Source organism: Epinephelus lanceolatus, chromosome 9 (assembly GCF_041903045.1).
Source record: "Epinephelus lanceolatus isolate andai-2023 chromosome 9, ASM4190304v1, whole genome shotgun sequence".
Classification (NCBI taxonomy): Eukaryota; Metazoa; Chordata; class Actinopteri; order Perciformes; family Serranidae; genus Epinephelus; species Epinephelus lanceolatus.
The window spans coordinates 17,168,850-17,194,574 of NC_135742.1; the positions used below are offsets into that span (position 1 = coordinate 17,168,850).

The window sequence follows — 25,725 nt, forward strand, 5'->3', positions numbered from 1 at the left end:
AATCAGTAGAGATCCACAAAGAGTATATTCAGACTTTTACACAAGTGAAAACACATTATGGTAAATATTGTCAGCTTGTTGTACTTAGTTAAAGTAGAGTACTCATTATACAGAGTGGTGCTTTTATTGTCTTATTAGCACTGATGGCTGCATCTAGTATTTACTTAATGTTGTAGCTGCTCATGGTGCTAATCTCAACAACTTCACAAACTGCTGGGTATTTTAATCTTTAAAATGCCTCATGTTTTATAAGATGTAAAACCAGAATCTGCAAAATATTTAGTTAGTAGTAACTTACCTACCGTAGAAGACCATAATAGAAATACTAATTAGGGCTTCATTTTGTTTTACTGACTTTTTCTTCCATGTAAGCACCCACGGCCTTGACTAAGTGAATGTTTCTCAATTTGTCTAATGAACTCAATCAGCCGTAACTGTAAAATAACAGTGGAGTAAAAAAAGTGCAATATTTCCTTAAAACAAGCAGAAAAATGTGACAGAAGAAACTGTCATGAGGTCAGTGAAAGCGTTCACGGAGCTTTGGTTTCAGTTCTATTGGAGTCAATGGGGCAGGAACTGCAAATCACACTTTATCCCCTGATATCTTGGTGTTGTTTCGATTTTGACCGAGAAATCATTTCACCAGATTAAAAAACACACATTACGTGATGTTGACCAATGTTTTTTATCCAAATATGCACGTTTGTTTTCTCTGTTATTGGTCTCCAAACAGATCATGGCTCTGTCAACAGAGGCTGAGATGCAGCTGCAGGACAGACTAATAACAAGGAAAACAAACGTGCATATTTGGATAAAAACACCGGTCGACATAACGTAATGTGTTATTTAATCCAGTGGAAGGATTTTTAAGTCAAAGTTGAAACAACAAGGATATGATGGGTTAAAGTGTGACTTGCAGTGCTCGCCCCATTAATTCCAATAGTACTGACACCAAAGTCTGGCTCACTGAACGCTGTCACGGACCTCATGACCGTTCCATCTTTTATATTTTCCTTGAAAACAAGCAGTGAATGAGAAGTATGAGGTAAAGTGGAAATACTGAAGTGAAGTACCAACACCTCAAAATTCAAGGCCTACTTCAAAATCTTACTGGTAATGTACTTACATTCCACCACTGTGGCAGATATGCAAACACTGAATGTGTATGTATGTTTTAACTTAATGAGACATAATTCAAATGCAAACACCCCAACAGTGTCCAGTTCCCACACAAAACAAAACCTTAGAATCAGCTTGTTAAGCAATAACAAACCCATGGCCAGCCTGCAGTGTATCTGTTGGACTGTGTGACGTTCAGGGTGTGCTGGAGTCACAGGTGTTCTGCTGTGCTTTTATATCACAATATGATGTAGGTGATGGGATGTCTATTCGAGGCCTGCTGAGCTGTGTGTTTTACAGCTGGACCACTGGAGGAGCATCATTTGTTAAAACTGCCACCACTGCTGCTGCCAGAGTCCTAATGGCTGCTGCTCACCTGTGGATCATACAGACAGCTGAGAAAGGAACAGAGCCCATTTACAGTGGTAACTGTTATTGTACTGTTGCAGGCCAATCACTGAATCTGTCTGCTACCGCTCCTCTCAGTAGTAGTAATGGGCACCGCAGCCTGTTTATTTTCCCCAAAGGGTGTAAAGTGGAAAAGAGTAAACAAGTAGTTACATCTAGAAATTGTGGCTAACATACTGCTGATTGCTAAACTTTTCCATATGTGACTTCTGGGAGCACGGCAGCTGTATTCACATTTATAGCATAGACTGTATTCTGCTGTTTCTGTCATCTCATAATTGATACTCACTTGTGGATCGTGCTGAAAACAGACAGGAAAGTGGGGATTATAAGGATCCAGTCAAACACTGGTAAACAGCCACAGGCTTGGAAGTGATACTATGAGTTTCTGGAGACATTGTGCAGGTTCAGTCCAATGTATTGAGAGTGTGCAGAGACCCCAGGGCTATAAGAGGGACCAAAATATTATATTAAATTAGAAGCTCTGTTATTTTGCCAGGTGTTCATTATAGTACACACACAGTGAGGTAAAAGTTTGATTCAGCGGGGAGAAAAGCTAATTTAAAGTGCATTCATATTTTAAGATCCTGTCCTTTTTGCAAAAGAGAAATCTTTGATTTCTGATAGGACAAAAAAAACCTCTTCACTGTGAATGGCACCAGGCCAATTTATCAGCAAAAAGAGTCTGGGATGATATTAGACAGCTGTACAGCTGACAGACTCCATCTGCTGAGATTTAATATGTCACAAAGTAGACTATAGATGGAAATTAGTGAGTAGCAAAATCTGGTGCAATGCATCTCTTCTCCTTATGTGAGAGTCATGTTGTTGTATATGGTCCCAAATAAACACAATTAAAGACTGCTCTCGGGGGAAAACATATTTCGATGAAACAGCTGATATACAAAGAGCTATAACGTTCAAATTCAAACTGGATTTTCACAAGAAATGCCTAACCACTGCACAATCACAAATTAACAAGAACAATGGGAATTAATTGCTTCCATCGTAGATTAATGTTGAGGTATGAACTGATTTTTACCCCATGGGGGTTACTGAAGTGCATATCATGAATACTGTAAGTAAGAGATGGCTCCGCAGATGGCTGCCCGGATGCGTTTGTGCATTCTGTTTTGTTTGTTAATTCAGAGTTTTGCTATAGTACCCGGAGCTCTTTCACAACAAACGAGCTCATGCTTTTTTTTTCCACTTTCCTGTTTATGTTATGCACATATACACAAAAGCAAAGTCCTTGTATGTGAAAATGCATTGGCAATATAATGGATTCTGATACTCATTCCCTTCATAATGTGGAACTGTCATGAAAAACAAACAAAGCACTTTAGAGTTTTCTCAGGAACCAGATGTATTAATGGGCAGGCCTACTGGGCACAGGACCAGGGGGCTTGAGTTTCAGGACCCCCTGAACCTGACCCCTGAAATGTCACTCAAATGAACATGTGCCGACTAGGAAGAGACTCAAAAACACCACAAAGAGTCTCAAAATGACCACAAAGAGATACAAAAAGACCACAATGAGATACAAAAAGACCACAAAGAGACCCAAAGTGATCACAAAGAGATGCACAGCTACTACAAAGAGACTCAAAATGACCATAAAGAGATACAAAGCTACCACAAAGAGACTCAAAATGACCACAAAGAGACACAAAGCTACTACAAAGAGACTCAAAATGACTACAAAGAGATGCAAAGCTGCTACAAAGAGACTCAAAATGACCACAAAGAGATGCAAAGCTACTACAAAGAAACTCAAAATGACCACAAAGAGACACAAAGCTACTTCGAAGGGACTCAAAATGACCACAAATTGATGCAAAGCTACTACAAAGAGACTCTAAATGATCACAAAGAGACGCAAAGCTACTTCGAAGTGACTCAAAATGACCACAAAGAGATGCAAAGCTACTACAAAGAGACTCAAAATGACCACAGAGGGACGCAAAGCAACTACCAAGAGACTCTGAATGACCACAAAGAGATGCAAAGCTACAAGAGTGTCAAAATGACCACAATGAGATACAAAAAGACCACAAAGAGACGCAAAGTGACCACAAAGAGATACACTACTACAAAGAGACTCAAAATGACTACAAAGAGACATAAAAGCTATTAGAAGAGACTAATTAATCAATTAATTAATTAATTAAAAATGACCACAAAGAGATGCAAAATAGCAAAAAGCAACACAAAAAAGGCAAAGAGACACAAAACTGCCACAAAGAGACAAAACCAAACAGGTGCATTATGACAGAGATTTAATACAATAAGAAAAAGAGGCAAAACTACTTAAGAGTCTGTGCATCTAGTTCATATGTAGGAGAGGTGGTTGGACCTTCTGTATGTTTGTGCCCAGGGGCCCATTGTCTCATAATCCACCCATGCCCACATGTAATTTATATAAAAGTGTCCCATATTGTAGATTTGTTGGAGGAACTGTCATCTAAATATGCTGTTTGTCATGTATCCCCAAAGCTCCCTACATTAATGTGATGTACTATAGTAAAGTAAAATCAATAAATTTACAGTGTAAGCGTCACAGTTTTCCAGCAGAAGAAACATTTGTTTGTGCGGCCCATAAAATTTTAAATAAATCTTACAAACTGCACAGAGCGTCGGAGATGAAGTGTTCACCACTGTGTTCCACTGTTAGACACTTTGCTCAGCGGTGTACACAGGTGTCCCAGCTGTATTTTAGGCACTTAGGCCTGATAGAGGGAAATTATTTAGCTGTTGTCACTGTACATTATTCACTCCAAAACCCTTGAGTCTGTTCGCAGCAGAGGTTCATCAAACATAATCAAAACTAAACTAATATATAAACTGAACTGCGGAAATTATACAGTATGAATTCATGGGTGTTTAAACAGCAAGAATTGAAGTAAAGGGATGGTTCAACGAAAAATTCAAAATACATATTTTCCTTCTTACCTGTAGTGCTATTTATCAGTCTAGATTGTTTTGAGGTGAGTTGCAGAGTGTTGGAGATATCGGCCGTTCAGATGTCTGTCTTCTCTTTAATATAGTAGAACCAGATGGTGCTCGGCTTGTGGTGCTCAAAGCAATAAAAAAAATACATTTAAACTCAGCAGCAATGTCTCTTTCCAGAAATCATGACCTTGTTGTGAGCAGTTTTGTTTGGGAACTATTTTCTTTCTACAGACCCACACCCACTGACCATATCACTGTACTAGCATCTACTGCTAGCTCACCTAGCATCACCGAGCTAGTCGAGGAAGATGCCATTAATGTTTACACCTCAGGGTGTCACAAGCACGAGCCTCTTGTCCATGAGTAGATGCACAAATTCCTTCTGGAAAGAGACATTGCTGTTGAGTTTTTCAAATTGAATTTTTTGTCACTTTGAGTACCTCAAGCTGAGTGCCATCTGGTTCTATTATATTCAAGAGAAGACAGACATCTCTACGGCCAATAACTCCAACACTCTGCAACTCACACCAAAACAATCCAGACTGATAAATAGCACTATGGGTAAGAGGAAATATATTTTTGATTTTGTTGCGAACTGCCCTTTCGAGATTCTTTTAACAGCCGTTTTTTAAACAATAAGCACATGGGCCACAATGTGGAAAGTACTCATGTATCACCATAACGCCCCCAAAGACAAATCAGAAACTATTATAACACCAGGTAAAAGATATAACATAAAACAGCTGGAAACATTTACTTTTGACTGCATCTAAAAATCGCAAAAAACTAAACTCAGGATTTTTTGAGGGATATTATAGTATTCATCTGTGTAATTCCAGTATGCATGTACATTTTTACCTACGTGTGTGAGTAACTAGAGAGCAATATTTAACAGATCCTGCGTGATGGACTGTCACTTACTACAGAAAAACAGAATAAACTGAGATACTGTTGCCCCTGAGCTGCTGAATAATGTTCATTAGTTATCTCAGGCAGCGAGATGTCACTCACACATCCACTCATATGCATGTTTGTGCGCACACCGACACAGTTTAACACACACGCATGTATACAGTGCTCGCAGTTGTAAGCAGAGCTCGGAATATATCATAAGAAAAGCCTGTAGAGAGTGACAGTCAGATGCCCTAGTTATGAATTCAATGCTGTAAAGATCCCTCACCCACACACGCAGACACATATGCAGCACAAACACACACACGCAGTTTCGGTGGTGATATATTATGATAATTAGTAGACAATGGTAAGAATTACAGGAAATAAGAATCACCCAGTGTCACGGGAAGAGCATTCACATTTTTAACACCATCAACTGGCAAGCAACACTTTCACACCATTTTAATTGGTCTCCAAGAAAATTCTAGTTGACTTTTTTTTTTCCCTCCATCAGCTCCACAAGTTCAAGAAGCCCTGCTGCTGGCGGCAAAAGGTTTTGGATAACTGATTTGTATTCAGAGATGACTGATTGCTGCTCAACTTCCATACAGACACATAAACATCAGGTGCTTAGCACTATTTTCACCTCTAAACAATGACAGGTATAGGCTTGGTGTATGTGTGAATGTTTTTTAACCATTTTAATTATTCTTTATCATCATTAATTATAGTTACCCTGTTAGTAATGATTCTATGCTGCTATAGTGCTGCATATTGGCCGCTAACAGGGTCCTGATCAAGGCGTTTCTAAACCAGATGGGTACCATTATCTGAAGGCCTTGCTCCCAGCTACTATCACTGAATATAGTGTGATATAAAAATATGATGAGATAACACAAGGATAAAATGTATCCTCCCTTACTCACTGTAAAAACTATTTTTTATCCTGTCATCAATATGTGGTCAACAGTTGCCAAAAGTCTTATTAGCCTTATTAGAAATGGGCTCAGAGTGTAAGCCAGAGGCATCTGCATCAGCAAATACAGTATACCCTGTGTGTGTGTGTGTGTGTGTGTGTCACCTGTAATGGCAAAATGATGTAAAGCATGGCTGAGTAAGGTACAGTAAGCATAGTACTATAAAACAAGCCACACACACACACACACACGAGCCTGCTGGGCCTCGCCCCAGCCAGCTTCAGTTTCCTCTGTGCATCCAGGTTTGCATGAAAGCCATGAATAAGTCAGCATTTCTGCATGATAGGTCTGTAACTAGGAGTGACAGTTAGAGAGCATAGTCTTTAGAATCTCAGATGGGACTTAGGGTGTGTGTGTATGTATGCGTGCGTATGTATGTGTGCATGTGAGTGTTATGTGTGGGTGGGGGGCTGAGTGCTTGTGCACGTGAGTCTATGTTTTCCCCCTTCCCTCATCTACCTCACAAATGGACGTCAAGCTGCTTATGAGGTCTGAAAGAAGAGAGAAAGAGGTTGTTGACGTCCGTTGCAAATGGAGCTGTGAGGTGAAGAGAGAATATCCCCAAGGTTTCAAGCAAACAAACTGGGTCATCGCGTAAACAAACGGCAACACTGTTGGATTAATTCTTATTTGTCTAAACCCTAGGTCTTCAACAGAGGGTCCGCAACCCCTGAGGGGGGTCCTCAGGGTTACTGCAAGGTGGCCACCAGATTATTGTTTGGTAAATCAAGTGTTAATTTCAGCTTCTTCTTTTTTTTCCTTTTTTTTTTTTTAAAAAATGCAGATTAAAATGAATCCAATTCATTATTAGCAAAGATAAATTGCCCTATTCATAAAAAAAAAAACTGCAACTGTAATTTAACTGCTGACTGTTACCCATGAATCTTTGTGCAATTATGTAGCTAGCAAATGCTTAATTGCTATGCAGCACCTGCCCATAACAGCGAGGCAAACTAGTTAGTTAACAGTTAGTTATTGTTTCTAGTGTACGTCTTATGACTCATGATGGATTAGTTGGTAACTTTTCAAGCAGGAGACTCTGAAATACTGTCCGCCTCAGAAACAAACATGATGTATAAATCTATGGGGGTCCTTGGCCTTACAGACATTTAAGACCCTTGCTCTAAGCTCAATATTCACTGAGAGGATAGAACATCAGTCTGGTGATAACATATATGGGGGAGGTCATATCCAAATGACCCTTCAGTTCGAATAGATCATCAGTGATACGTGTTCACAAGGTTAAGAATGACTCTTCATGCACTCTTCATGCTCAAATACTATTTTGTTGTTTTGAATTATCTATTGTGTCTCACTGGATTTGGGATATTGATCTTGTAGGAGCCAGAATATGTATTTAGCCTCTGTTGTTTATAATTTTCTTTGGCTGCACATGTTCTTTTGGTCACTTTCACTTCTGGTAGTTGTTATTAGCACAGGGGTGTCGTTTCACATTATTTTACCTGGTCATTTACTGGAGTGGTGGCTTCTTTGACAAAGAGGGTGAGTTTTTGGCTCCAATATTTTCTGTTAACTGTAAACACATAATTTTTCATTTAATCTCATAGTGCTTTAATTATCTCAGCTGTTTGTTTAATAAACCATCATAAAACACATTATTATTGATAGTAGTAGATAGTTTTCAGTCCTTTACTTGACATATGATTTATTCATCAATTTTCCCCTCATATGTAGGTTACTGACAACATGTATGCTTGTATCCATCCTTGTGATGGCCACACCTGGTGCCACACACTTGATTTTTAGGACAGTGTGTGAGATTTAGGGGGATTTAGTGGCATCTAGTGGTGAGGATTGCAGATCGCATCCAGCTGAAACTTCTCCAGGATAAGATTCCTTCAGTGTTATTTGTTCAGGTGGTGAATTATCCACAGAGGTGTCTTTCTCTCCAAAACAAACAGACCTGGTGATTTAAAACAGTAAAAAAAAACTGAATAAAGCAATTTCACTTTTTAAAAATCTGTTTTTTTGATGTTCTCATGCGGAGCAGCTGATAATTACAGTGGCTGACACAAAAATGCCAAAACTAGTGGGTAGTTAGAATCATGGCAGTGCAACATGGGGATCTCTGGATGAGGACCCGCTCCTTTTGTAGATATAAACAGCTCATTTTAAGGTAATTAAAACACAACAGTTCTTATTTTCAGGTGATTATACACCAAGGAAAACACACTTATTATAGTTTATTCCATTTCTGCCAATATATCCCACTAAATCCTACACACACTGGCAATTTAAATGTCAGTTTCCCTCCTGCACACACTTTAGTTTTCCCTACAGTTCACACATAATAGTTCATTTTCGCTTCATTAAGTTTGATCTTTTGGCCTTATGCACATTGCGCTTACATTTGCAAACAGAAAAATGATGACACACTGCTTTTGTTTCATACATCACACTCAGTTTTTTGCATTGTTGGCAGTACATTGGTTCATATTTGTAGCCCACACATTTAGTGAACTTCTGTACACTCACACTAGTTTGTCTTTAGATAAGTTTGCCTTAAATTGCCTTTAATTTCTATGTCTTTGAATTACCGGTGCTGAAGGTGCTGCAGCTGGAGGGTCATCTTGTCAGGCTAGAACAAAAGGTGCACCACCTAAATCAGAGCAGTTATAAACAGGAAGTGGCTAATCAGAATGTACCAAGTGCCTGCCACATCTTGGTGGGAGAGGGTGGGGGTGGGAATTTCTACTTGAAGGATTTCTGTAGATAATCAGTTTGTTGGTGCTTTTGTTTTGGTTATTTGCTGTAATAATATACTGATAGACTGATTGTCCTGTTTTGCTTTGTTTTCTTTGTAGTTTAGCTGATACTGTTTGTCTTTGAGTGACCCCTATGTTTCAAAAATGGTCCGATCAGCCATCATAGATATATATGATTCCTCAGTATTCAGTTCAGTCTGTTCAGTTAATGTTATGTATATTATTATATAGAGCTTACCTTCACCCCTATTGTTGGCTCAGAATAAATTTGCATATGTTTTGTAAATTGTTTGTTTCATTTCAGGTTAGAAAAAAAAAAAAAAAACTCTCTCTGAAAATCCCCGTGTCTCCTCATGCCTGCCAGCTCGGTCCCTCACAGTCCTGATGGGCTCCATTTGTAATTTGCTTCCCTGTTGGAGGTGCTGTCAACACAAAATCACTCGTACTTAAACACCGGTGTGTCCCTGGATGTGAGTGGCATCTAGGCATTGTAACGATGAAATTTCCCGTTCTGACTTTTGCTTTTCAAAGGTCAGTGTCTGTGTGTTCTGTTTTTCAACCTATAAATTGCTTATGTGTGGGAGTTTATGCACCAAAAGAAACTTTAACAAAAATGTGTGACATAAATTACCAGTTTTCAAAGCCTGTAAAACATTGTAAAAAAAATTACACGCATGGATTAGCAGAATCTTTTCATGTAAGCCCTGAGAGACATGTTGGCATTCTAATGTTATATATAATTAAAACTTGTACGCTATCAGGACGTGCGCTTTTGCTTTGTGTGCTGATAATTCATGTGTTAAATAGCTTTTTTCTTTTCAACCAGATGACACTAATTTCTTGGCCCTGCTGTTGAGGGCCTTCTTCTCACAACCAGCCACAGCCCAGACACAACCCCGAGCCAGACAAGCTGTGAAGAGTAGAGGCCAGACAGTCCTCGCTCCAACCAACTCCTGAGATCAGCTTCATCCATCCACACTTCACTGTTCTCTGCCCACAGGCCAGTTCTTAATCCATTATGAGTAGAAGATGTGTCAGGTAAGATGAGACTTTAGGCAATACTGGTCCCACTCAGAAATAAAAGTGTATTTAACATTCATTTTATCACAGGGAGGCAGAGCGGGTCATCCACTAATCAGGAGATTCTTGTTGGTTTCGAAGTATCCATTGGCAAGATACAGAACCCCACATTGCTCCCAATGGCTGTTCCATGGGTGTGTGAGTGTGTTAAAAACTGAGTAGCAGGTGGCACCTGGTATGGTAGCCTCGGTCGCCAGTGTGTGAATGTGTGTGTGAATGGGTGAATGTAACTCGTAGTGTAAAAAGCGCTTTGAGTGGTCAGATGACTAGAAAGGCGTAGGTCCATTTACCACAATGGTACCATAAAATGATTTTGGAGGTGTATCTACACTCAGCCCAATTTCTAGAAAAAATGTTGGTATTGTACGTTTCCACAAACCATAGATACCTTACATTTGCACATTACAGCAGGCACAATAACCACCTGGCCACTATCTTGGCGTGAAATGCAGCTATGTCTTGGTAAACACTATCAGTTTTTGTGGCACTATCTACCAGCAGTCTGCAGCTTGGCGGGTGTCTTGCCTAGGTGACGCACCATCCACCACCCACCCCATCATACAATGACAAAGTCAGCTCATATGCTACATCACTTCAGAAAAGCTGATATGATGGCCGTCCACTAGCTCAGCGAACAGAGCGGGCTTCCGATGTACAAATGCAATGTCCTTGCCGCAGCGGCCGTGGGCTCGATTCCAGCCTGTGGCCCTTTGCTGAAGGTCATCTCCTCTTTCTCCGCCCCTTTTTGCACTCAATACTGTCCTATCGATTAAAGGCAAAAGCCAAAAAAAACAATTAAAACACAAAAAAGGAAAGTTGCTATGATATATATAGAGCGTGTAAATGTAACGTATTTGGGATTTGCAGAATTGCATAGTGCCAACATTTTCCTCTTGCGACTAGGCTGCTACACTGGGAATAATTAATGCAACAGGGTGATTTATTGCTGTTTTTTGGGGGGTGAATATTTAAAAAGTTTGTCCAGCTTTACCATTCCATCACACATTGTGTTGCTGTAAGCATAGCCGACCTTTGTCTCCTTGCTACATGAGCAAGCAAAATATTTGTGTACACACACCATGGGAGTACAGTGCACCTCACCTTACCTTATTGCACCTACGAATGCATATCAGGTGTTGAATGGAATTGATTTTATGAGGAAATGATGCCGCAGAGCACAGTATAGCTCAGAAGAACTACAATAGCATACAAAGTGGAAGCAGATGTTCCCCTGACAGTGCATATTATTATTCCCATCTCCATCCCGGCCCGTTGATGCAGATCCAAATCCGGATCCAGATTCGACCCCAGCATCTCAGTTCTCTCACTTAGCTCCTCCTTTAACTTCACCTGGGCGGCTGCATGTGGGTAGTGGCTGATTTAATGACATGTACACACAGTCCCTACTGAATAAGTCATCCAGCCTTACACACCCATAGTGCTCATCTATTTTTCAGTCCATTGCATTTCTGTCTTTCCTTCTCACTCCCATTCTGTCTGCCTGTCCGTCTATCTCCACGTCTGTCTCTGACCCTTGCTGTGTGTAAATAGCGTGCCACTGCATTCAGCTACATATTCTGTCACCACTATTGTCCGCTGAGTCGTTGTTGTTTTTTTTCTTGAGAGTCTGCAGGGGTTATTTCTATTGCATTATCTCTGCACAGTGGTTGTTCGGGGTTGAATGGATGAAGGGGTCAGCATTACAGGAAGCAGAATTTGTTTAAATTGGACTTTGACCTTGAAGAACCACAGTATTTGCATTTACTGCAAGTGATGATACCAGCTTGCTTAGTCGTCAAAACAATCTGCTTCCCATTTATCATCCCTTGATGTATTGTAGTTTGTATTCCCTTTTATCCACGGCGCTACGGTGACAGCACCTTTAGATACATATTATTGGCCACTTTTTTAATGGTGCCAGTGGAGAATTAATGCCATTATGATCAAGCCCGCTGCGTTCCTCCACAGACAGACCTTTGCTTTGAACCGCTAAATGATTGATGGGTGAGATGAAAGTGAATGTAGGTCACTATGGGTGAGGGTCGACAGAAGCAGCATAAATCAGACAGGCATAATAACCAGATATCATGGAGGATAATGGCCCAACCACAGCCATTACAGGTGTATTCAACAGCCGTAACTCAACAATCTGTCATAGACACTAAATGCTGGATTGCACATTTCACAGATAATTTGATGTTGTAGAAAATATGGACATGTTAGTGTTTAAACATTATGTGATTCTTGATTTGAGGTCAACTAAAGTGAATTGTGTTTAGCAGCATGATATTCACCCAATTTATGGATCGTTTAACTGAAGGTGATACAAACTGTATACTTAATGTCAGAAAACTTTGCACCATCCTCCATGTGTACTGAATGTGGACATCTCTCATATGCGAGTCTAGTTTCTTTTGACAGGAGACAGAAACAATTCCTGTGGTAAGTGTTTTTCATCTAGCCTCTCTACACTGTTTCTGATTTGTTATCAGATGTGTGTTGTTTGAGAGAGATGTGTTCTGGACGTCTGCTCTGTGATCTCTGTTTAAATCATGGAAAAATATTCTTGTCTCCTCATTAAGCAAGTTCACTCCACATTCCCTCAGACAGGAGGAGGCATCCAGACAAAGGATGATGCCAAAGCATCTGATGATTAAGAGACCTGAGCTCAAACAAAGTCAAAACATATCTAGGCAAATACAACTCAAATGCGAGTGAACCGCGGAGCGTCTTAGTGCTCAAAACAGGGAGAGATCTGCAGTATAAAGATGTGTGCAACTCTGTGGATTTCAAATCCGATAAGTAAGAAGCAAATCACTAATTTGAGTGGCATACTTACAGACACAGTAAAATATTGACGTTTTGTTTAAAACATGAATTAAGTGAATGACATTTTTCCAGGCAGCTGTCATGCTTTGCCAAGATGGCTGAAAGATTTCACTTTAAATTTGCATGACACAGAATATAAAGATGTCAAATTATCACCTCTGTTGCTTAGGTTAGTCAATATACATATATTATTCTATTGCAGTACATTGTTGTGTTGCATGAAATATTCATGATGACATAACATCTATATTGCATTACCACTTGCCCCAGATTTTAGCTGTATTTTTGACACACATTAGGCTGTGCTTTCAGGCTCACAATACACAGCCAGTCCTCTCTCCTCTCTTGCTAAAAACTCACCAGAGATCCTCCTCTGACAGAATTCAGTTCAGTCTCCAGTCTGCCTGTGAAAGCAGCAGTGGGTGTTTCGTATCTCTGTTGCAATCTAGAGATCAGCTGCAGACTCAACAAAAGATCTCAGAAAGAGAGACCCCTGAGTTCTCTGAGCAAATGACAGAGGGAAATTGGGAGTGATGTAGGGCTATCAAAAGAGCAAAAAGAGGCAAATAAAAGAGAGCTGGGGAACAGATGGAGAGGAAAAAAGATGTGAGAATCATGAAGGCAGAGTCAGACAAGAAAAAAAGAAAAGGGGCGGGCGCTCATAAAGAGCTAAAGCTGCTTGCGAGAGTAAAGGTTGAAGAGACAGAAGCGAAAGTTCTGTTGTCAGCAGGGAGAGGACGGCAGGTGATGGAAGGATAATGACAGAGGGAGGAGCCTGCTTGACCTCTGCTGACCTCTTCCTGGGAAGAGTTGAAGGAAGTGGGCGCAGCAGCAGCCCTAATGTGATGGGATATCCTGCCTGCCTGCCTGCTAACCCCTCTTCCTCCGACCGTAATGTCTGTTCCCATCGTTTCACAGTCACCTCTGCAGGATGAGGCTCAAGAGCAACGCAAACACACACAGGAGATACACTCATAGACACCTCATGCGGTGACGCACACATGTTCACATGCACGCTCGCACAGATGGATACATGCGCTGATGTACGCAGGCCTTCACACACGCTGACAGCCAAAAACACACACAAACACACCTCCAGTTGACTCAACAACATTCACAGCCAAGGACGCTTTTACTCAGGTCACTGCATTACGCAGAACTGGGGGACAGTGTTGACATTATAGTACAGAAGAGGAAGAGCCGGTGGATTACAAACACAGAAAGTCTGCCAGAGATGGCACCAACAAAAACAATATTATCACGCAGTGCAGTGCAGCTGGTTTGGTTTACTGAGTGCAAACAAAGCCCATTATCCCTCTCAGTGCAGTTTTACACGTATATACCAAAATGAAAGCTTATTATTTGATGAGTGTTTATAGGATACTCATAATTACCCCGAGATGAGAGTATTTATCATTTTCTGATTACCAAAGCCAAATGTTAAACGGCTAGTCTCTTCAAAAGAACAGTTGTTTTATTTGCCATTATGCTTCATTATGGTTAGTTACTCACGTCGTTGTCTGTCAGACAAAGTTCAGCAACTTGTGGGTATTTTCTCCTGTGGAAAAGCTGCCTCGCCTCGCATCCCCCCCCCCCCCCCCCCCCCCCACCCACCCACCCATGAAACATCAAAGCACGGCCACACTGAAACTTCAAGCCCATTTTGGCATTGCCCTCCTACCTCCAGATCCAGTAATTACAGCTCATACAAGACATCAACATTATTACTCGTCAAACCACAGTATAATAATACCACAAAACACTTCAAAGAGACAACTCACATTTCAAGGGAAAAATAAAAACTCATGGATTATGCATTAGGAAGGACTGAATCAACCTTCCAAAGCAGCTGGGGCGCAGTTCATGTGATCTGGAGCGAGACCCAAACTTGATAATCAAGATTTATGTTGGTGTAATTTGCAAATAAATCTGACATGATTGTTAAAACTGAGCAGGCCGGTGGTTTGGGAGGTATTTTAAACCAGCCTGTGTTTTGCATTGCAATATGTCTGCTGAACATGTAACAATAGGATTATGCAGCAGTCAAGTGTGTGGCTGGTCATGAGGTTAAATTGCAGCGCCTTGATAGCTAGGAGAGCCTCGCCGCCTTGATTTTTTATATGTTTCAATACTGCCCTCTTGTGTCTTTTGTTTGCTATGTAAAGAAATATGTAAAAATTCTTTTCTATTTTCTCCTTTATATTATTTTATTCCCTAGATCAAACTATAACCTACAGTCACACAAGAATCAGAAGATGAACATGAAGAGCTTGATTTTTTTTTCTAGTTAACAATTTAAAGAGATAAAAGAAGAGATGTATACACAAGAACAGATGCACAATATGGATTTTTTTTCAACCAGTATACACTATGAGAATCTACAATACACAAAATGACACATGGGAAAACAAAAATAAAAGGAATTAAATACTGTACACACAAATTGTGTGAGATAAAACAGTCACAAATAAACTGAGAGACAAGAAAGTTGCAGTATTGCAAGTTGTACAGTTTCTTATCTCTGCAAATAGCAAGTAGTAGCATGAAGGGGTTGCGATGGTTTAGTGGATAGAGCAGGCTCCCCGTGTACAAGGCTGTTGCTGCAGCAGCCCAGGTTCAATTCCAGCCTGTGGCCCTTTGCTGCATGTCACTCCCTCTCTCTCCCCACTTCTCACTCTTTCCTATCAATTAAAGGCAAAATATGCCCCAAAAAAATGTCTTTAAAAAAAAGTAGCAGTATGTAAATATAGTTACTTATTGCACTCATGGTAGCAAAAACAAAGCATGTTAAGTATGTGTAAACTTGATTGTTGTTAAATATCATAGATATTGTACGTATCAGTGTTAAATATAAATAGTGTTGGGGAGTAATGAGTTACATGTAACAAAGTTATGTGATAAAATGAGAAAATAAATTGTAATTAGATACAATTAATGAGAAAAAATATTCAATTAAATTACAGTTACTAAAAAAATGTTGGTGATTTCAATATATTATTTTCAGTAAAACCTTATATGCAATATGTAGCATCCATTCTGTTACTTTTCATCTTTTAATCATGCAGGAATAACCTCTCTTGATATATTTTTGGACATTGCGAGGCAGCAAAGCCATTAGGTCAAATTTGAGTGCAACATTTATGCAGTTCTGTTTTAAGTAAAATCACTTACTTTTTATATTACTAGCAAGTAATCTGTAACCTATTATATTTCAAAAGTAATCTTTCCAACACTGGATGTAAAATAAATTGGAGCTAAATGATAGGATAAAATGCATCAGCAACCATCACATGTACTGTGCTGCCTCTATATTTTCTATAGTCTATTTTTGCTGTTATTATTTTAGAACAACGCTGATGCCCATTTTCTTCTTCTTCTTCTTCTCAGTCTCAGTCTTCTCCTGCTGCCAAATTTATCTTGGACGATGCACAGAGATGATATTTTTAGGACCTCTTCTAACTTTTAGCTCTCTGGCCCCACCACTGAAATAACAGCCAAGGCTGAGAGTGTATGCCCACTATCTATAAATGAGAGCTCTTCATACAACATAATACTTTCAGTCAGAAATTTGGTATTAGCACCTGATGTCTTTGAGACCGTGTTTTGACACAGGAGGGTTCTTTAAACTAACCTCAACTAAACTTTATTATAGTTACATCCAGTTTCAAAGGGAGGAGTGAAGAACAGAGTCTATTTTCTTCTCTCTTTTTGAGTGTCTGCACTGAAAAGAAACTGTTGCTGGCAAAGAACTAGGCACTCTTACACACACTCAGAGAATTCAATATCACACTGAACAGCAATATCCTTTATACACCGTGGACTGGTGTTTGTCTATGAAAGAATTCTCTTTTATTTTCTCTGTGGATGTTGTTCAAAGTCAAACCCACTGGTAGAAAACTGAGATGGTAAAACGAGATAGGGTGATGTTATTACACCAGGATGGATAGTGTTTGTGTGTGAGTGTTGGTGGAGGTGTGTGCACAGGTCTGTGTGCAAAACATTTTACATGTAGTGCAAATAAATATAACCTACAGTGATACAGTGGTCGTGTGTGTGTGTCAAAAATGAAAAGCTATGTAATATTTAGCACAGTAATACTAAGAGGCTACATCTTTAATAATGCTGTGACCTACTTCCTGACTGGGAAGTCAACAGTTTCATCATCGCCACTATCCAACTGCCATGACGATAAATGTCGCCAACCTTCCTTAATGTGACTGACATGTCAGCCATTTTAATTATTTATGGACACCGCCTGTCCCATTTATCGCTACATGTTTTAATTGAGTTTGAAGCCTGCAACCCCCCATCCTCATTCATCTCCCCATTCAACAGTGTTTTGCCCATTACAAAGGAGCCTGGGTAGAATAAGGAAAAATATGTGCGAGTAGAAATTAAGAATTGAGTATATGTACAATTACATCTTGAGCTGTGTCTATTCTGTGTTCATTAAATGTCATACTGCATTGCATTGATATCACGTTTGTAAGAGCCACCTTTCAGTCAACAATTACAACCATTTACAATGTTAATTTTGACCAAAGTAGTTATAACTTTGAATATAAATACATGCTTATATGCAGGAAAAGGAGACATGTGTTCAGAAATGATGCAAAACCACACAAAACAGATGGTATGAGCAAGAATGCTAGTCCAGTTCCATCTTCTGGACCGGTCAAAGTAAACAGGAGTCCAGTGTATTGAGCAAGAGTGACACCCTGTGGTTATTTATGCTTACTGCAAGGACATCACACACCTCAAACTGCCCTTCTGTCCCTCATCTCAGAGAAGAATATGGAATAAAATATAAATTTAGATTCAATTTACATCTGTTGACTGAACATTGTGGAACATAATCTAACAACAAAAGAAAATTAGATGCTGAGAATTAAAGATTTAGTGGCCTTGGTCCAGCAAAGCCCAATATTTTTGGGTCTTCATCAAAACATTAGAAGAGACTGGAAACATATAGTACATATTGACATTCACAAAAAAAGGACACATGACAGTGCACATAAAAAACCCCACTTGAATAGAATAATAAACAAGTACAGTATTCTACATTAAGCAAATGATTGCAGCTCCGGCAGCTATAAGAGTGATCATTTTAGTTTAGTTTGCAGAGAAAACTAGTAGAGCTGCATGATATGCAACAAAAGCCATATTGTGGTTATTTTGCTGGACTGCGCTGTGAATCACAATTTCATTTGTAATAATAATTTTTGCATTTCATTTTAACTGAAAAAATATAAAATTATGATGTGATTTCTGCAGCTCCTGCGATTTTAGATAATAACCCTGCCATTTGTTTGGTAGTATTTGGATTAATTGTACAGCCCTAAATACTAGACACATTGACATACACTGACATTCAAAAGTTTGGAATTGCCTGCCACAAAAGCTTGACTAGATACAGTTATATGGCTCACTGTACAAGACTATACTTATGAGGGGTCTTTAGGTTGTAGGAAGTGTGTGCAGATTTTAATAGGAACAGGTTCCTGAAGTTTTGCTTTGGCAAAACTATCCTTCAAACTTCACAATAACTACAGAAGATTAGTGTTGGGTTAACGCCATTGAAATTGGATCAGGAAATATCAGCTTAACAAATTATGGACCGACAAATCATAGTTTAAACCTGTTTAATCTAACCACTGAGTAGACTACAGATGGCCCACACAAAAATGGCTTACCAAAATATTTAATTGCACTGTTGTGATGATTATGCTTTTCTGGACTGGAAAACAAATTCAGAATCACAGAGTATTTGGGGGTTAATGGTTACAACAGTATTCATACCTTGTGCAACACTGTGGGAAGGAAAAGTCATATTTACATTTCCCCCTCTAAATAAAACATGAAAGTAGCAGATGACTTTTCTTCTGATGGAATTATAGACATAAATTGATGCAGAAAAGGCTCAAATTGGTGCATAAATATTCACCAGAATGCAGGAAACAGCAGTTTACTTTGACTTCTCACCTGACTGCGGTGATGCAGAAGTGTACCTGAGGGTCTGTCAGTGTGCCATCACACCGTTGTTGGGTGTGGTCACACCAAAGTACAACCATTGTTTTCTTCTAACAGCTTAAGCACCTCCAGAGATCTTACTTACTAAGTTCACAGATGCTGGTGGCTCATCTTGATATCCGTGGCTGGATAAAATGATGTTCCCAAATCTATGAAATTAAGTTTCTTAAGTAATAGCTACTTTAACAGCTGTTAAAGTAGTCTATAATTTTTTATTTCTCCACATTTTGACATTTTGTCAGTTGAGCAAGTGTAACAAAAGTTCAGCCACACCTGGGGAGGTGCTCACCACAAGCCGGTACAACCACAATCCTCCGTTACAGCCGTTACAAAAGGTTAAAATAATATTTAAAAACTAATAACATAATTTCTTGAGAAAGAATGTAAGCTATATTATTTCTTCTCTCTATGTTGTTTTTACAGTACGCAGGTGTGTGCTATGCTATGCTGCTATGCTCTGCTTCGGTCAGAACGCAACTACAAGGACCATAATGCATTGCAGCGAAACAGTCATGATCATGACACATCTTCAACATAAGGAAAAGCTTCCTCCTTGGAAGCTAACATTTGCTAACCTTGGGGAGAGGTTGGCTCCTTCTTGTGGTTAGCATTTTGAGAAGTAACAGGCTACTCGTCTTGGCCAGCAGAGATTGTCAGGCACTAAATGTGTGCCTCCTGTGACCTACAGCTAGCTTTCTAGCTCAGGAGCTCGCTAAAAGAGAGCTTCACAAGCTAGCACGAGCTAACGCTAGCTAACTGACCAGAGCGGATCCGTAACATTTAGTTGGCGCTGGGGAGCTACATTCATCAAAAAGAGCAGCTGTGAGGGATGTTATCATTGTATTTACAGCAGGACAGGTTTCAGAGTTGCAGCACAAGGTAAGCAGCTAATTACTGTCTCAAACACTGGTCGCGCCAAGGTGTTTATGCTACAAACTGCAGATGGCTAGCTAAACTTGACAGCTAAGTTAGCGTCATGATTCGACAACTTAAAAACAGGTAGCTACTGTGAGAAGAGTTTGCTTAAAATCACTGGCACATAGCTGGTTATATGTTTAATCTGTACGGGTGACACAGTGTTACTCAGGTGCGGTGTCATTTGGTGTGTTTAATGTGGTAGCTTGTGAAACTTTATCACGTGAGTTGCCACAGCACAGGGAACATAACTCACATTTTCTCCAGTTTTTAAATACCGCAGCGTTACTGCTGTACTTTGTATTGGTGCTGTGACCAAACATTTACGGACTTATTTTCCACTTAACTTTACTCAACACATGTTATTCTGTGGTGTAAGGTTAAAATCACAAGTTATTGCGCCCCCAAAGTGAAAACATACTGTATGTACAAGTAAAGCATCTGAAGACGTGACATGGATTAATATGTCTTTTTAGTGTGCATGTTGGTTTCCTCAATTACCTACCCGTGCCTGCAGCAAAGTTTAGGGGACAAACACTGTAAAACAAGGGGTAGGCAGAAAATATCGATAACACAGATCAGTTGTTTTCAAACGTTTTGTGCCCAAGGCACACCAAAGGGCAAGCCAAAATCTCAAGGCACACCTGTGTGTATATCCTTGTGTGTTATCACTCTTACCACAACAGAAATGTTTGTTTTTATCCACAAATATCAAATAGCAATTGACAACCAACCATTACTCATCAATATTTATTAACAGATGATTCACGAATTAATTTCAAACGTTTTAAAATCACATCAAGGCACCAATAATACATTCATTTAAACAGGAAATAATGTAAGATAATGTAAGACAATGTGATGTGTCACAGGCTTAAAATTCCCTCACGTCACTGGTGACAAATAGGTTCCCCATGAACAATTTTTTAAAAAAAATTAGATTACATTAGATTTTTTAAGGTAGAGTTTGCCTTTTTTATTAGGAAATGGGTGCCCATAACATACTGATACAGTCAATTCAAAACTGATCCATAACTCTCTGTATAGGCCCATTTGAATATTGCAGTAATAATATGTGGTTATCACAAAATCCCACTGCACACCTGCATTTGCATCATGTCACACCAGTGTGCTGCAGCACAGCATTTGACAATCACTGCTGTTGATACCACTTTTTCATTTTGAGAATAGATCCTAGCGTCAACAGGATCCTAGCATCCGTGATGGCTTAATGAAAGAGGACAAAAACCACGAGAAAGAAAACTTGGAGCTGATACCAAAAAGAAAGGAGGAGGAGGTAAATGCCTCAGCATCCAAACTAACACAGAGACAGTGTTCACTGGCAGTGTGTTTATAGAGTCTCAGGCAAAGATTATCCAGGTATATAGTAATTAAAATGATATTTTAGTCAAATCAGATCTTCTTCAAACTGTTATTGGTCATCATCAGCTGTTATTTTAGCAAACTATTATCAGATATTCACCTAATAAATCATGGCACACTGTTTTTCCCTATATGAAAGTATAGTATGCCCTGCATAATTTAAAAAAAAAAAAAGCATATCAGTATCGATGTGGTCAATTCTGGCCCTGTATTACTTGGATCGAAACCACATTTTGTGGTATCGGTCACCCCTAATTAAAACAAAGGAGTTTAGGATGTCTTGCAGTGCTGAGGTAAGGTGTGTCTGCACTGGTGACCCACTTGGCTCACTGACACCTGCTCTGCACCCTTTTAACAATGCTTTTTTGTGTGTATTAGACGTGCTTTGTTGCTAGCATTCAGAGGTAAAATACAGTACAGCACGTAGACAGGAAATACTGAAGTCAGTGCTGGTATTATCTGTTGTTAGGCCTGGGCAATATATTGATAGTATATTGATGATGTGATATGAGACTAGATATCATCTTAGGTGTAGGATATCATAACATCTTAAGTGTTGTCTGTTGCTGGTTTTAAAATCTGCATCACAGCAAAGTCATGTAATTTTCTGAAATCTAGCTGCTCTGTTATTTGCCGTTACACACTTGTTGTCATATTCTCATTACTTATGATTAGACCCATTTGTTAAAAATCTCATTGTGGGATATTTTGCCAAAGCACTATAAGTAGAGCCTACAATATTATTTTGACTTTGATATCGAGGTGTTTGGTCAAAAGTATTGTGATATATTTGATTTTCTCCGTATCTCTCAGCTTTATCTGATGTCACCCACCCAATAACTCGACCTACTTCCATCACCTCAGTACATCTGTAGAAATTGTTCTATATATAACCTGCCTTATAGTTTTAAACACTCTATATAATGACTTAACTAGATTTATCTTGCTATGACAGTCACACAGTAGCCACACTGCAAGAAATTCTGCCTCCCTTAAAACCCTCCCCCATAATACCCTGCTGTTTTCTACCTGATGGTCATTCCAGTTCCTATACATGCCAATTAGTTTTTCAGCAATCAAGCTGACAGCATTTATTTTGCAGGGAAATAACTCTCAATGTTAACCGTCTGACACTAATGGATTTTGAGATAGGCCACCAGGATCAAATGAGCATTGACATCAATATGCCTTTTATTTAGCTGTCTGTATGCCAAGAAGGTTTAATGCTTATTAGTAGTGGACATTCTGACAACACAACCAGTGTGTTTTTGTGCATCAAGGGCCCATTGTGAGACAAATTTGATGCAGTTTTGGACCTGTGCGGAAAAGATCTAGGAGCACCTGATGCTCTGCATGCACAATATAGTGCAACAGAAACAATTAGCAGATCATCTGTCAAGGAGGAATTCTTGATAACATCACAAGTGCTGAGTGTTAAATCAATTTGTAGTCAATATCATGGAGTTAGTAATATACTCTAGGCCTGAGGCTTACTGAACCAAAACATTCTCTGTTTACATCTCCGTTTTTATCTCTCCTCTCTTCCTCACAGCAAGCCTGTAGAGAGACTCAAGTGAAATTACAGGCTACAGATGAAGATGAAGGCTTCCTTCCCATGGTTTCCCATGAATCTCACCTGGAGTGGGAGGGTGTTGTGAGAAAGGAGAGAGGAGGAAGGAGAGAGGAGGAAGGAACACAAGGGGACTATAAACAAGAGTCATGAATCTCCATCAGGTCCTCACAGGGGCTGTCAACCCTGGAGACAATTGTTTCTCTGTAGGGAGCGTCAACAATGTGCCATTCACGGTAAGATATTTCAAGCTCTGGAAATATTTCTCTTCCAGCCATTTTAGAGCTCTGATTCTTAAAGGGTGGCCAAACTGATCCGTCAGAGCAGATTTTAGCTCACTGGGTTGTTTTGAATGCAAATGTAGTAAGCAGAGCAAAAGTACAGTATGGAAAAAGCACTGATGCCAAGAAGCTTTTGGTGCAGTGTATGCATTATGATTAATAAAATTGGAAATTTAATGTATAGGCCCAAAATGCTTCTTTTTGTTGTCTTGCTTTACAGATGAGTGATAAAATTTACATTGAGCTTGTTTGACATATTTGAAAACGACTATACCTCTTTCTTTGTGGTCAGCGTACGCACAGTATTTTTTTCTCTCTGAGAAGTTAAGATTACTTCACATTCAGTTTTGCAGCAACCATTAAACACAAACATTGCCACATCATTTATATCAAGGTTGTGGTTTTACCCCTAGGAAATAGTTTTGCAGAAGTGATATGCCTGTGCTGAGTAGATGACGTCCTAAACAATAGTTGCACTCATGAAACATGGCATTTGCTGTGTGAAATAGTACCTTTACTCTTTTTCCCAAGTGTTTTAATTTTTATGATGTAGGTGTCTTTGTCTCAGGCGAGGTGGAGCACTTCCACTGTTTAACACTGCAGAGAACTCTGTGGACAAAACACAATATTAGCTTTGTCAGTTTCACCCAGGTCTAGGATTAACTCACTGCGTAGAGAAGGTATTAAATTAGCCAGGCCTTTACCTGTGCCAAAAACATATACACATATGTTATAAAAAAGAACTTCAGATGAAAGCATTTGTCAAGTTGCAATTGATGTGTTTCTTACTTCCTTTATTCTCTTTGTCCCCTGTGGGACAAAAGGCCATAATGAGCTCCCTCCATCATTGTCCAGCATCTAGCAGATAGGGATGTGTGGGCTTGATCAAATGCTTGATTTTATCAAAGCTAGTATATATTTGCATGAGATTGTAGCCTGTGTCATTGTGTTATGTTAACTGCTGTATAATTTGCATCTTGCTTAATAGCGCAAAAACACTTCCCTCTACTGCAGGAAGTCTTTGTAAGTGAAGGTTTAAGGACTGCGTGTCTGAAATACAAAGGCAGTACCTCTGACTACTTTTGCACTCTGTGATCTCAAAGCAAACTCTATGAGGTACTTCTGCAGTGCTATTCAGAGACTGGATCAATGGAGAACTACTTCTTTTCGTCTGTGTGTACTTGTGAAGGAGGCAGAGTTGCAGTGAATCACAGCTCATGTGAAGATCTCCTTCTGAGAGTCAGAAATAGAGTGTTGAATTCTAATTTCGTCTGCTTGTACTCCACTGCTGTCATATGGTGGCATGCTTGATGCAGTGACACTGGCTTCAGGACAAGTGACGTTCAAGTGACCCCTCATGTAGTTCTCTCTGGGTGGCTCTGAGTGTCATCTTCAGCTCTCTCCTCTTCTTGCTGTCTCCTCTGTCTCTTGATAGGCCTATGCGTCAGGTTGTGACGTGGTGATTTTGGGCAGTAACTTTGAGCGACTGCAGATCATCCCAGGGGCCAAACATGGCAACATCCAGGTCGGGTGTGTCGACTGCTCATCGCAGGGTGGACAGGTAAGAGCAATGGAGTGGTGTTACCTCAGGTTGAGTCCTCAGGCTGTGTTCAAACCAGGCTGTTCCTGAAATACCAATACCAAGTACAAACATTTCAGTTTAAATAAATATTTTTTATTTTAATTTGATTCATTCATACTGTGCAGGTAATCACTGGGAAAACATATTCAAGTGAAAATTATTTTTCTTTTTTAGCTGAAGGTCAACATTGAGCTGTAGATTAATAAAATATAAAGGATTTGCTACCAAAAATGTTGAGGAAAAAACAGCGGGGGACATAAATATTCAAAACGTTTTCTTTTTTTTTTCTTTTTTTTTCAATAAAAAACATTTTTCCAATGCAGTTATTTACATGAAATTTAGACAAGACATTGGTATTACCTTGATTAAACTACACAGATCAAGTCATAACATTCCAATAAAAAAAGTTGATTGATTTTTGTCTGGTCCAATCACACTCTCCCATTAATCTACAGACTTCTGTAAACATTGTGTAGCAAACTTCAAACGAGCTTTTCCGCAACAAAATGATGCACCATGTTTGGAGGAGAAATGGCTCTGCATATGACTCTAAGAACACTTCCACGCTAATGTTCTTTCGTTCTAAGGTGCATTACAATTGCCAAGTTTTAGCCTAGTGATCACACTGCTCTGGCATTGTGGAACTCCTTAAACGGGCTGCTACTTTCAGTAACAGTTCCACCTAGTCTTTGGTCTAAGCAGAGAAAGTCCTGGTTTTATTTTTCGCCATCTCCACAGTGTTTTCTGTAACTTAGCAACCAACCCCAGCGTAGACAATCTGCTTCCTGTTTACATCCACACATGCCCAGTGTACATGAATCATCATGTAATATGCATTTCCAGGCGTGTTAGAATAGATGGACAGTAGTTCTGGAATTGTGCTAAAGCGCTTGTGTATATGGAGATCAATTTTGTTGTGGATGTGGCCTAATAGTACCAGCAGTATCCATATTATCAGAGGGAAGATGACTGAAGCCAT

At 39.5% G+C, this 25,725-nt stretch overlaps 1 protein-coding gene across 8 annotated transcripts in view; it reads left to right on the forward strand.

Annotated features, from left to right (window-relative positions):
• Positions 1-19,653: 19,653 nt before the first annotated feature.
• Positions 19,654-25,725, forward strand: part of dmxl1 (Dmx like 1) — a 76,635-nt gene continuing 70,563 nt past the window's right edge. For all 8 annotated transcript variants that reach the window (XM_078170622.1, XM_078170623.1, XM_078170624.1 and 5 more), the window contains exons 1-3: positions 19,654-19,894; positions 22,866-23,119; positions 24,600-24,725. In XM_078170622.1, the coding sequence (XP_078026748.1) occupies positions 23,033-23,119; positions 24,600-24,725 (213 nt within the window). In that variant the 5' untranslated portion in view covers positions 19,654-19,894; positions 22,866-23,032. The remainder of the gene's footprint in view (positions 19,895-22,865; positions 23,120-24,599; positions 24,726-25,725) is intronic.